The sequence below is a fragment of the Schistocerca piceifrons genome, chromosome 4 (assembly GCF_021461385.2).
Source record: "Schistocerca piceifrons isolate TAMUIC-IGC-003096 chromosome 4, iqSchPice1.1, whole genome shotgun sequence".
NCBI lineage: Eukaryota > Metazoa > Arthropoda > Insecta > Orthoptera > Acrididae > Schistocerca > Schistocerca piceifrons.
Window position 1 is genome coordinate 74,239,992 of NC_060141.1, and position 14,303 is coordinate 74,254,294.

At 40.7% G+C, this 14,303-nt stretch overlaps 1 protein-coding gene across 7 annotated transcripts in view; it reads left to right on the plus strand.

Moving 5' to 3' along the window:
* Window positions 1-14,303, plus strand: part of LOC124794992 (protein phosphatase 1B) — a 228,502-nt gene that overhangs the window by 87,279 nt on the left and 126,920 nt on the right. For all 7 annotated transcript variants that reach the window (XM_047258742.1, XM_047258743.1, XM_047258738.1 and 4 more), the window contains exon 4: window positions 1,015-1,132. In XM_047258742.1, the coding sequence (XP_047114698.1) occupies window positions 1,015-1,132 (118 nt within the window). The remainder of the gene's footprint in view (window positions 1-1,014; window positions 1,133-14,303) is intronic.

Here is a 14,303-nt window from a genome sequence, read left to right on the forward strand (position 1 = left end):
CACTAGTTGTTCCAACATGTGCCACAATATGCAATTGGTTGCACCCTGTTCTCTCAGTGGCTGCTAGAATAGCCTGTTGTGAATTTTTGGTAAACCATACAATCTTGATCACAGTGCTTCTGATTTTATAAGTCTCTTTATGTCAATGGGAGGCATTAAAAAGGTATTTATTAGTTTGTTCATCATCTTAAGAATAGAAGTTATCAGATCTCCTTTAACCTCTGTTTATTTCTCTGAATTTTACTATGGTCGTCCTCTTTCTTCATTGCCCTTATCTGCGGGATATGCCAGATATTTTTAAACATTTTCACACAACTTTCAGTGGAACAACAAATTCTGTAAGTGAATTAATGGCGTAGGAATGGGAAACACAATCAGTGTAGCTGTAGCGAATTTCTATACAGAAAAATTTGGAGAAGCAGCCCTTGAGACAGCGAAGAAGAAGAAGAAGAAGAGAGGAAAAAAAAAGAAAAGAAAAAGCTCTAAAAGATTTAGAGCTTCTAGTGAAAAAGAACCATTTAAAAAAAAGGTTTCCTCCTGTTTGTCAACAATCACAGACCACATAACCAAAATATGAAGATGTGGTATTAACATTTAAAACGTCAAGACAGGTGTGCCTGTATTTGAAGACTGCAGGGGACCTACACTCACCACTTGCAAAAGCATTAATATATGGAATCCCTTGCACATACAGTCACTTGTATGTAGGAAGCTTTTTAGGTTCATTACTTGAAGAGGGGTGTAGGTTTTAAGCAGTTATATGAATGGAAGACAGAAAACAAAAGACTAACAAAACAGCTACATGGGGCTTAGTGCCCCAATGTTCTATCCTTTCTTAGTGACATTAGGCGTTCCTGGTTAATGGGATTAAATAATAATGTGTTACTTTGGTGCTCATTTTGTCATATCCATTTTTATTTTGTATTAGTAATTGTTATGAGCTGAGCATTTTCATATATATTTTTATCAGTCCTGTTTGTAGCTTTGATTTTCAGGTACTTTCTTCTTTTTCAGGGAAGTCGAGACAACATGAGCATTGTGTTAGTCACCTTCCCAGGTGTGCCACAGCCTTCAGCTGAAGCACTGCAGCGTGAACGAGAACTTGAAGAATTAATAGAAAGGAGAATGACAGGTGGCTTCTTTAGTTTCTTATGCGCACATATGCTGGTTTGTTGTTGTTTAGCAGTTCACAATTATGTAGTCATTAGCACCCAAACTAGATTCATGTAATCTCATAGTAAACTAAAATTTATCAAAAAAGCAACAGAAACGAGAAATGCAGCAAAAGATCTAAAAGTCTATAGATGACAAAAATAAGAAGTGTGAGTTGCTTAAAAGCAGCATGGTGGCTGTGCTGTGTGTTTGTCTTCACCACTTTGTGATAACTGGAAAGATTAACAGTAGTTTACTAGATGTTTGAAAATTTGTATATCATATATAAAATAGAGGGCAAGTCAGTAGCTAAATGTTTGGCTTACAAACATTTGTCCACCACGGACGTCGCATGCTGAAAGGTTTTCTTGCCAGAGAAGAAATCTGTCCATCAAAGGATAGTTCCATATCTACGCCACTGTCATCCTACGGTGAAAAGTTGTCTTGCCAGATAAGGAATCCATTCATCAAAGGGTAGTTCCCTATCTGGATGCATCTTGAGAACACTTCTTTCCACGTCAGTCTGGAAGGAGTTAATTGCCATCTAGTCTCTCACGCCCAGCCTCTCTGTCTTTAGCACTGAGGTCATTGTGTGTACAGAAACTTTTCATGATGTTATAGTAGCATTATGCTGATGTTCTTGACTGCTGCATCGACCAATTCATTATCTTGTATTCCAACATGCATTAGTACTCTACATAATATACGTTCTTTTCCTAGATGCTGCAGGTGAAGAAAAACGTACTGGATTGACTGGACCAGTACAAGCACTACACAGCTTAAAGTGCACTCAGAAAATGAGAATAGATCAAGAATTTCATAGTTTGGGTACATATAAACGAGCTCCAGTGCCTTCATTATGTCATATTTCTTGGTCCTAGTCAGGCAATGCAATTGATAAACTATCTTGTGGATATGATTGAAGTGCATTGCTGATTAATTAATGTTGCCCCTGCTTGCTCATATTAGAGCAGGTTAGCGTATAATTTTGATGCTTACTTAATATGCTGTTACATAATATTTTGAAAGTGTGCTATAGAGTACAATTTCTCTTGTATTTTGACCTATGCAATATAGTTATGGATCTTGTTATCAAACAGAGCAGAAGACAGCTCCAACCATGGCATGGATAGTAATGAAATGACATTTGGATCCTACAAAATGCTAAAAGACCTGCATTCACACACATTCCAAATAGCATTACTGGTCATTGACATTGTCCAGATGCCAATCCCACAAGTACTCACTTAAAAAGTTTCAGTACTGGTTACTCACCAGTAGACAAGATCCCGAACACTTGATACATCATAGTGTTTCCTCCAGACAGTTAATAGTGGCATGCAAGGCTTGGATCAGAGGCTGGCTGTGTGACTGAGTCTGTAGGTACCTGTGGCCACACGAAACCCCTCAGTGTGAGTAGTGTCAATGATCTTTGAACGTGGTCTGCATCTGGCACCCATAAGCCGGTATGTACCCAAATGAAAGTTTTATAAAATGGGAGCAAATTCATTGTCAGTTCTGCAAGAGTTATGGCTAAGGTCCTTAAAAATTTAAGTTGTTTGAGGAACTTAGTTTTAAGATCCCTCGCATATCGTAACCAAGACAACTTGTGGTTTAAAATTATGTCAAATAACGAAACTACATAGCATTCGTTTATCTAACCTCTTCGATATCAGTTGCAGCTAATGTGTTGCTGTTGCTGATTTGGAGAAGATACAAAATATTCCTCGTCCATGAAACGCTGCACTCCCCTGATTCTTGACAATGTCACACTGCTGATTGCAATGACAAATTTGCTAACATTGAGTACCACTTCCTTATACACAGTCTTCTGTTCAAAACTGTTTGGTATGGTAAATAGTGTGCATCTGGGCCTTATGCCAAGTTGTTGTTTCCATTTTATGCATAATATTTTGACAACCGACCCACCCTGGAGAAGACGGGTTGATTGGTTATCAAAATATTGTGCAGAAAAGGAAAACAGCAACTCAGCAGAACATCTGAAAGCACACTATTAATCAGTCATGCCGAGAAAACCTGAGACATTATTAAGATGAAAAGCAGTCGTGGAACTATCTGAGGTGGTTGTGTGTCTTAAGTGGTATTTCAGACATTCTCAAGATAGAAAAAGCCATCTGCTGTGCTTTAATTAACAAGAAAAATCTGTTGGATTCAACAGGGTGTAGTTACTAAGAATCTATCAGGATTCAAGAACTCAAAGACAGTGACTCACCATCTACTCTTTAAGGTCTTCCTACACAAGATAGAGGTGCACTAAGCTAACCAAATGAGTATGTCCAGTTCTTACGTGCCAAGAGTTGGGAGTAATGTCATGCCTCCCATACACAACTAAGCAGATCCTGAAGGGACAGGGGTGGGATTTTTATGCACCCCTCAAAGGTTTCCTAACATGCCATAATGGTCAAGTGTTGTGTTACAACTTGCAGGTAGTGCTGAATCCAGCTCCCACATTGAGAAAAAGCCATTGCTAACTACACCTTTTTTCGCGTAGCAGTCCCAACTCTGCCTCCCACTAGTATCTATTGTTGTAACTGTTCTTTAACACTTTAGATCCTGAGTTGGTAACATGCAAGCATATCCTCAAAAATTTGATTGTATTTTCCTTGTTTTAAACAGTTGCATTTCTTGGAATGTTTCAAGAGTCGTACCCACATTTCCATTATTGAATAATCAAGAATATCTAATAAAATTCATATGTGATACTTTGTTTTTGATTTTTAAATGCACTTTCAAAGTGCAGTTTATTTATAATATTTTCCGAATGAGTCTTTCAGTGTGCCAAAGAGTGTGCACTGGTTTTGAAAATTCCTGACAGATTCAAACTGTTTGCTTTTAAAAGACTCGGACCTATTCCAGCCTGACTCATGATCCATCTTCACAGCTTCACTTCTGCCTGTACCTTTCTCCTGCTTTCCTAACTTCTCAGAAGCGCACCTGTCTGTGTTTGATCATAAAATATGACAGTGGAAAGTCCAGAATAGAATAATAATAATAATAATAGTAACATGGAAAGCATAGATTACTACCCGCAATGAAGAGAGGAGGCATTGACTTGCAGAAAGGCACAGTGAAAAAGAATGCTAAAAATATTTCAGCTTTCATATAAATTTAAACTGCACTGTACATATTGTCCTGAAAATACAAAGGTATCTGGAATATAATCAGTGATCATCTGACCTTCCTCAAACTATACAGCTTGAAGCTCGTACCCTCACACTGGGTCATCTTCAAGTGTAATATCCAGAGGAATAGACACATCTTGCTTTTATAGATTTTGACATCCACACTTTGTTCTGATTTTACTGCAAAAAATTGTACTTCAAAATAAAATCACTTTCAAATTATGTACTGTGAAATGTTCCATGTTGTGTGTGTGCCAGTTAACTTCATAAAGAAATTTTCAGTAACCATTGTTTATTAAAATTTTTGTATTTTTGTATGCTGCAGTTATTTGGCAGAATTACCACAAAGTTATTTCTGAGTTGCAGACTCTTATCATAGATTGATACAGGGTGATTCAAAAGTAACTGTACACACTTGATGGGTGTGGTGTATGGATCAAGATAAGAGTTAAATGTTAAAAAAATTTCTGTCTGAAACTGATTTATTTTTTAGTTACGATGGATAATGTCATTTGTGGTAGTCATTACATCGTGGGCCAATACAGGCTTTCGGCGTGCCGTGTTCATCTGTATATCAACTGATGATGTTTTGTTGATGGTGCCCCTGCGCATTTCATTTTGGTGGCAAGAGAGTTTCTCGAAGTTGCTTATCCCAATAAGTGGACAGGTCATGCAGGACCAGTTGCTTGGCCCACCAGATCTCCAATCTTAAACCCTAGACGTCTACCTTTGGGGTTGTCTCTAGGAGCTCATGTATGGTGTTGTATTTGAGAATGTAGCACAACAACATCGAGTTGAGAACAGCTGCACAACTGTGCAGAATGGGATGAATGGAGCCTGCATCATCCCGAGAATGATGAGAAGTTGAGCGCATCACTGCTTCATCTGCATGGACATAGTTTGAATGTGTCCTGTGGTGAATGTATAGTTCGTAGTTGAGTTGAATTTTGGGTTGCTTCATGTTGTTTCTTTGCGAGAAGAATTAATTTTGTGTTGTTTGTGTCGCATTCATGATCCCTTCTGTACTGTGTAACTCTGAAATAAACCAATTTCAGACAAAACTTTATTTAATTTTTTACTCTTATTTTGTTGCATACATCACACCCAAGAAGTGTGTACAGTTACTTATGAATTACCTGTAAATTGTATCTCAAATTTATAATTTGGAACACTTCAGTTATAGATTGTTTACAGACTTTTAAGTGGACTATGCTTGTGTGCACAATCCACCAATACTCTTTCAAGTCTAGTCAATGAATGCTGCCTTCCTTTGTTATGATCTTCAAGATTCCATGCCCTGCTGTGCATTGTGGGGAATAATAGACCTATTAGCAGGTGTTGCAACATGAAGAAGACTGCCCTTTTCACTCTGTTTTGTAGATACACCGTGTGCATCCATTCTCAGGCACTTTCAAAAAATAAACAAAATTTCTGTGCACAGTATGCAGGTTGAAACTGCTTAACTAACACATAGACACTTACAAAAGTCACAGCCATTATTTGTTGGTTAGGGAAAGAGGTGGGGACTGCTTGTCACTTTTCCCAAAGTGATATGTTACATCACAACTGAAAACCTTTTATATAGAAATCTGAATTTGAAATAGCAATTTTTTTCATTTTTAGACATGCCTTGTTGAACACAGTTGATATCATCCTTGTCATATGCAATATCTTCAAAAAATAGCTATTTTCAGAATTAAGAAATAACTCAAAAGCAGTATCATCATCAGTCAAATCGTGCATCACCCAGCACCATGTGGATGCAACTGAGACCACATATGAGAAACATGCTGCTCCAAATGTACCCACAAAACAAAAGAAATTAGAAGCTCCTTCATTATGTTACCATTATATAGCAAGCGACACTGGAACTATAGCCTCTACTGCAAAAACCATAGAGCTGGAATTGTAAGAAAGAGGACAGGACAAAGAAATTCTGAGAAAATGTGCCTGTAATATTACAGCTTGCTGACTTTCAGATGCATCAAACCCACCCACATATTTTTACGTGTTGGCTTTAAAGTGTTAGACAAGTAAGAAAAATGTTAGGTATGAAGACCTGTAGATAGAAGCACAGGTGACACTGGGAAGTTAATAGGTGCATCTTTATTGGTCACCTGCATTAAATTTCAAGAGGAATTACTGGTCCAAATTCATTCGTATGTTCATGATAGCTTTAAACTACAGTCACACACTAGTCAAACAACTTTTTTGTGCACGTATTTTCACACTTGCAAGTAAGTTCTTGAGTAGTGTAAACTTTATGCACAAATGCGTAGTAAAAAATAAAACTTCAAACCAGGTTGTAGTCACTTATTAGTATAATGTTAATAAGTGTGAGATACTGCCCATAACAAAAAGAGCAAACCCAATAGCATGTAATTACAAGATTACTGGTGAACATTGTGAGCACATCACATTGTAGAAGTATTTAGGGTTAATATTAAGATGTGATGTGAAATGGAAGAAGCATACGAAATCAGTATTGGGGAAGGTGCATAGGAGATATAGATTTATTGGGAAGGTTTCTGTTGCTTTGATAAGGGGGTTCTTGAGTGGTAAGCCATTGAGTCCTTTTATTCAACATTTATTTTGGCAGACACACAAGATTAAAATTTTTGGTTCTTAACAACTGTCTCACTGGATGTTCAGAATAAACCCTCAAACAGGATAACAGGCTTATGGCCCACAAACAGTTAATAAGTTAATAATTGTGCACAATCTTAACAAAACAAACATTAAGAAGGAACAATGAGCTTTAGCCCTTAACAGTTAAGAATTTAAACAACTAGCAAAATTTATGAAAAAAAGCTCAACATATTAGAAAACTCTTGGCCACATTAAATAAGGTTCAATAGAGTAAATAGTGCCTCATGTGGCATTTGTTACTTATAATCAAAACACCAATTTCAAACATTCTGCTCAGTAGAAACTTAGAGGAGTAACACATGGCACACAGCCAAGCTGTACACTATTCTGCTGGAACAAGTTTTGTCAAATAATGAATTAAGCGTCGACCCAAAGCCCTGATATTAAAGAGTATTAATTAAAAAAATACAAGATAATAACAATATTTGTAAATACAATACTTTGCTGTCTTGACAACCATCACAGCACTTTACCCCAGCCATACAGATAAACATTCAGGGGCACTTGTTCAATAAAGTGGCGTCTGCTCTGTCACACCTGGCTGAAGTACAACTTTCAACAACCACATGTGCCATCCACCAGTGTGTCATGTCCCATGCTAAATTAACTACATGATTCACAAATTGCTAGAGGGCTTCTACAACATAGAGAGGGGTACAATTAATTCGCATATAATAAAGCAAGTTAATTACATGAGGATTAACAGTATCACCTCTCTCAGCTGAGCAAATGGCTGCAACTGACACTGTAATGAATAAAATTTAAACAAATTATAATGACATTGATCAACAGTTCAACTAACAAAATAGAATACTGTTTAATGCTGACAGAGCATCTGCTGGAATGTTAGTCTACACAAAGTGCATCATGCAAGACCAAGCTTTACTCAGATGTTTAAAATAATGGCTTAATGGCATGTCGTTTGTCGCAGATATCAGATGGAATAACCACCAAGTGAATTTAAAGAGTTCAGTATATCTGAAGAAAATTGTCTGTTGTGTCCAGGGAAGTCCCTCTGTTAACCAGACATCTAGGATGAGAGTGAAACTTCAGCTTCCTGACCAAAGGTGAGAATGTTCACAGTGAAAAGAAAAACAGTGGAAAGTCCAAGATGGAGTAACAGTAATATAGAAAAGTTAGGCTGCTAATCACCAAGGAGAAGTGATGCCGAGTCGCAGAGAGGCATAATGAAAAAGAACACGTGACATATTGTCAGCTTTCAAACAAAGTCCTTCAGCGTGCGTGCGTGTGCGCGCGCGCACACACACACACACACACACACACACACACACACACACACACACTCACACTCTCTGCCAGTGGCTCACGACCTTAGCAGTCATGTTCCAGCCACCCCCTGACCATCCTATCTTGCGCTTAATCCTCCACATGTCTGTAACGCTATCACGCTTACCAAATAACCCTGTGACGAAACGCGCCCCTCCTCTTTGTATCTTCTCTATCTCCTCTGTCAACCCGACCTGATATGGATCCCACACTGATGAGCAATACTCAAGTATAGGTCAAACGAATGTTTTGTAAGCCACCTCCTTTGTTGATGGACTACATTTTCTGAGAACTCTCCCAATGAATCTCAACCTGGCATCCCCCTTATCAACAATTAATTCTATATGATCATTCCACTTCAAATTGTTCGGTACACATACTCCCAGATATTTTACAGAAGTAACTGCTACCAGTATTTGTTCCACTGTCATATAATCACAGAATAAAGGATCCTTCTTTCTATGTATTTGCAATACATTACATTTGTCTGTGTTAAGGGTTAGTTGCCACTCTGTGCACCAAGTGCCTATCTGCTGCAGATCTTCTTGCATTTCGCTGCACTTTTCTAATGCTGCAACTTCTCTGTATACTACAGCATCATCCGCGAAAAGCCGCACGGAACTTCCAACACTATCTACTAGGTCATTTATATATATTGTGAAAAGCAATGGTCCCATAACACTCCCCTGTGGCACACCAGAGGTTACTTTAACGTCTGTAGACGTTTCTCCATTGAGAACAACATGCTGTGTTCTGTTTGCTAAAAACTCTTCAATCCAGCCACACAGCTGGTCTGATATTCCGCAGGCTCTTACTTTATCAGGTGACAGTGCGGAACTGTATCGAATGCCTTCCGGAAGTCAAGGAAAATGGCATCTACCTGGAAGCCTGTATCTAATATTTTCTGAGTCTGATGAACAAATAAAGCGAGTTGGGTCTCACATGATCGCTGTTTCCAGAGTCCATGTTGATACCTACAGAGTAGATTCTGGGTTTCCAGAAATGACATGATACGCGAGCAAAAAACATGTTCTAAAATTCTACAACAGATCGATGTCAGAGATATAGGCCCATAGTTTTGCGCATCTGCTCGATGACCCTTTATGAAAACTGGAACTACCTGTGCTCTTTTCCAATCATTTGGAACCTTCCGTTCCTCTAGAGACTTTCAGTACACGGCTGTTAGAAGAGGAGCAAGTTCTTTCACGTACTCTGTGTAGAATCGAATTGGTATCCCATCAGGTCCTGTGTACTTTCCTCTGTCGAGTGATTTCAGTTGCTTTTCTGTTCCTTGGACACTTATTCCGATGTCAGCCATTTTTTCGTTCGTGCGAGAATTTAGAGAAGGAACTGCAGTGCGGTCTTCCTCTGTGAAACAGCTTTGGAAAAAGGTATTCAGTATTTCAGCTTTACGCGTGTCATCCTCTGTTTCAATGCCATTATCATCCCAGAGTGTCTGTATATTCTGTTTTGATCCACTTACTGATTTAACGTAAGACTAGAACTTCCTAGGATTTTCTGTCTAGTCGGTACATAGAATTTTACTTTCGAATTCACTGAACGCTTCACGCATAGCCCACCTTAAGCTAACTTTGACATCGTTTAGCTTCTGTGTGTCTGTGGGGTTTTGGCTGCGTTTAAATTTGCAGTGAAGCTTTCTTTGCTTTCACAGTAGCTTCCTAACTTTGTTGTTGAACCATGGTGGGTTTTTCCCATCTCTCACAGTTTTACTCGGCACGTACCTGTCTAACACTCAACATTATCAGTGCCTGAACAGAAATTTTCGTTTTGATGTGTAAGGTAGTCTGAGATTTGCTTCTTGCTAAACAGATAAACCTTCCTCCCTTTTTTTTATATTCCTATTTACTTCCATATTCAAGGATGCTGCAACAGCCTTATGATCACTGATTCCCTGTTCTGCACTTACAGAGTCAAAAAGTTCAGGTCGGTTTGTTATCAGTAGGTTCAAGATGTTATCTCCACGAGTCGGTTCTCTATTTAGTTGCTCGAGGTAATTTTCGTATAGTGCACTCAGTATAATGTCACTCGATGCTCTGTCCCTACCATCCGTCCTAAACATCTGAGTGTCCCAGCCTATATCTGGTAAATTGAAATCTCCAACTAAGACTATAACATGCTGAGGAAATTTGTGTGAAATGTATTCCAGATTTTCTCTCAGTTGTTCTGCCACTATTGCTGCTGAGTGAGGAGTCGGTAAAAGGAGCCAATTATTAACCTAGCTTGGTTGTTGAGTATAAACTCCACCCATAACAACTCACAGGAACTATCCACTTCTACTTCACTACAGGGTAAACTACTACCAATAGTGACAAACACGCCACCACCGGTTGCATGCAATCTATTCTTTCTAAACACCGTCTGTGCCTTTGTAAAAATTTTGGCAGAATTTATCTCTGGCTTCAGCCAGCTTTCCGTATGTATAACGATTTCAGCTTCGGTGCTTTCTATCAGTGCTTGAAGTTCTGGTACTTTACCAACGCAGCTTCGACAGTTTACAATTACAGTACCGATTGCTGCTTGCCCCCACATCCTTTGAGGCTGTTGCCCTTTCTGTACTTGCCTGAGGCCATCTAACCTAAAAAAACACTGAGTCCACGCCACACAACCCCTGCTACCCGTGTAGCCGCCTGCTGTGTGTAGTGGACTCCTGACCTATCAAGTGGAACCCGAAACCTCACCACCCTATGGCACAAGTCGAATCTGCAGCCCACACGGTTGCAGAACCATCTCAGCCTCTGATTCAGACCCTCCACTCGTCTCTGTACCGAAGGTCTGCAGTCAGTCCTGTCGACGATGCTGCAGATGGTGAGCTCTGCTTTTGTCCTGCTAGCGAGACTGGCAGTCTTCACCAAATCAGATAGCTGCCGTAAGCCAGAGAGGATTTCCTCCGATCCATAGCGACACACATCATTGGTGCCAACATGAGCGACCACCTGCAGATGGGTACACCCTGTTCCCTTCATGGCATCCGGAAGGACCCTTACCACATCTGGAATGACTCCCCCTGGTATGCACACAGAGTGCACATTGGTTTTCTTCCCCTCCCTTGCAGCCATATCCCTAAGGGGGCCCCATTATGCGCCTGATGTTGGAGCTTCCAAGTACCAGTAAGCCCACCCTCTGCGACCGCCCGAATCTTGCAGACTGAGGGGCACACTCTGGAACAGTACAAGCAGCCATGTCCGGCTGAAGATCAGTATCAGCCGGAGACAGAGCCTAAAACCGGTTCGTCAGACAAACTGGAGAGGTTTTCCATTCAGCCCTCCGGAATGTCTTTCGCCGCCTGCCACATCTTGAGACGACGGGTGAGGGGTCAGCCTCAATGCCAGTAGTATCCCGGGCAGCCATAGCCTAGTCCAATCGGGGGATGCGTGGGACAAGCTGGCCAGCCCCGACAAACCCCTGTCCGGACCCCCACAGTGATGCCCATTGGCAACAGCCTCAAGCTGTGTGACTGAAGCCAACACTGAAGCTGGGAGCGAAGGGATGCCAACTAAGTTCGCATCCAAACACAGCAGTCGCAGCCCTGTCCATGCTAAATACTGTTGTGCAAAGAATGTCCAAACTAATCTGCAGAGAGCACAAACAATTCGACACAAAATTTAAACGGTTATTAAAATACAAGACCGCCTAGTAAATGCATGGACTACTCAGTTTGTATATTTTGCTTATTTTTTCATAGTTCCACACAACTTCTTCCTGTTTTCTCGATTGATCTGTGTTCAGTTTTTCAAGGCCTATCCACTGGCCAACTTATAACCAAATCTGAGGGGGGGTGCGATGGGGAGGCTCCCTTGTAAGTGAAATGTCGTGCTGTACTGAGTACTGCAGGCAAAGACCGAGCAAAGTCGAGGCAGGCCAGGTTGTGGCCCACACACTATGCACGCATGAAATTTGGCATACTGTGGCCAGTCCTACTCTACAGCTTCAAAAAAGGAATGTTACACAGACTGGTCATGTAGCCGTAATAGTTAAGATACAGTCGTCAAATGCAAAAGGTTATGGGCTCGAATCTTGTAAGGTGCTTTCATTTTATCTTTTATTTGTAAGTCATTATTAAAATGTGTGCACATTATTTTTACCCAGTTAATTGGATTAAATCTAAATTTTTATTTCTATTCCTTTGTCACAACATTTTAATCATCGTTTCAACTTTTTCAATTGCTCTTATGTCTTCTTCTTTTTTCCGCTCAAAATTTTTGTGCATGTTAGTTTAATTATTTTTATTTATCGGTCATAATATTTACACATTTGAAAATGCTGATTTATTGCTTAAAAAAAAGACAAAATAACAATATTAGGAAAAGTGCAGATTGCTGCTCACCATAAAAATGACCTGTTGAGTTGCAGACAGGCATAACGAAAAGACTTACAATTTACAGCTTTTGGCCAAAGCTTTCGTCAGTAAAGAACACACACACACACACACACACACACAAAAAAAAAAAAACAAGCACACCTTAGGCACACTTAACTGCTACCACTGGCAGCTCTGACCAGAATGTGACTGTTAAGTGAGAATCAATCGGGAATGGGGTGTGAGTATCAATTGGGAATGGGGTGAGGAAGGAGGAGGGATAGCAGGGTACAAGTGGGGGGAGAGAAGAGCACTGTCTGGTGGAGTGTGCAGGGACTAGAGACTGCCAGGCTCAGTGTCGAGAGGTGAGGCATGGAAGAAAATAAAGTGGAGGAGAAAAGAAGAGGAACAGGAATGGGGAAAGGACTGCAGAAACACTGGCAGAAGGCAGCACACATTGAGAGTGAGGGAATGTGAAATGCAGGAGATGATAGGACGAAGGGCGGAAACTGTTGGGTGGAGTGTGTGGTGACAGTAGGATACTGTAGGTTGAGGCTGGGATAATGTTGGGATTGGAGGACATATTGTAAGGACTCCCATGTGCATGGTTCAGAATAGGTAGTGGTGGAGGGGAGGATCCAGTGTTGTGAAGTAGGCATTGAAATCGAGCCTATTGTTGTGTTCAGCCACATGTTGTACCACATGGTGGTCTATTTTACTCTTGGCCTCAGTTTGGCAGTGGCCTTTCTTCTTGTTGGACACTTAGTTGGTGGTCATATCGATATAAAAAAACTGCGCAATGGTTGCAGCATAGCTGGTATATAAAATGGCTGCTTTCACAGGTGGCATCGCCTTTGATGAACTAAGACAAACCTGTGACGGGAGTGGAATTGGAAGTGCTGAGTGCATGGATTGCACAGGTCTTGCACCTGGCTCCTCCAAGGGGTATGATTCCTTTGGCAAGGGGCTGGTATTGGGAGAGGCTTAGGGATGGACTAGGATTTGTGGAGGTCGGTTGAGCGATGGAACACTACTTTAGGAAGTTTGGGAAGGATCTTGGATATGATGTCCCTCATTTCAAGGTGTGATGATAGCCCAAACAAAGGATGTGGTTCAGTTGCTCCAGTCCATGGTGGTTTTGGTTGATGAAGGGGGCACTTTTCTGTATCTGGCTCTTGGAGTTGGTGGGAGAATTAGTTGTCTATCGGGAAATGGCATGGGATATCTTCATGATCTAGACTCAGAGCCAGGACATCATATCCTCATTCCTTCACAATCTCAACACCTCCTCTTCCATTCACTTCACCTGCCACTTTCCTAGATATTAGCCTCTTCCTGTCTGATGGCTCCATCCACACCTCTGTCCACATAAAACCCTCCAACCACGCCTACATTTTTACAGCTGCCATCCCACCCACATAAAAAAAATGATTCCTACAGCCTTGCCACACAAGAACTGTTTACCTGCAGTGACAAGAACTCCCTTGGCCAGTATGCTGAAGATCTCACCTAAGTATCCACAGGCAGGCACTATCCCCCGAACCGAGACCGCAAACAGATTTCCTTTACCATCCCCACACATTTAGTCCTCCCACCACCCCCAAGAGCCCCTTCATCACCCAACACAATACCACCACAGTCCGGAGCAACTGAACCACATCCTTCGTCAGGGCTTTGATAATCTATTATCATGTCCTAAAATTGGGACATCCTACCCAAGATCCTTCCCACACCTCTAAAATGGTGTTCCATTG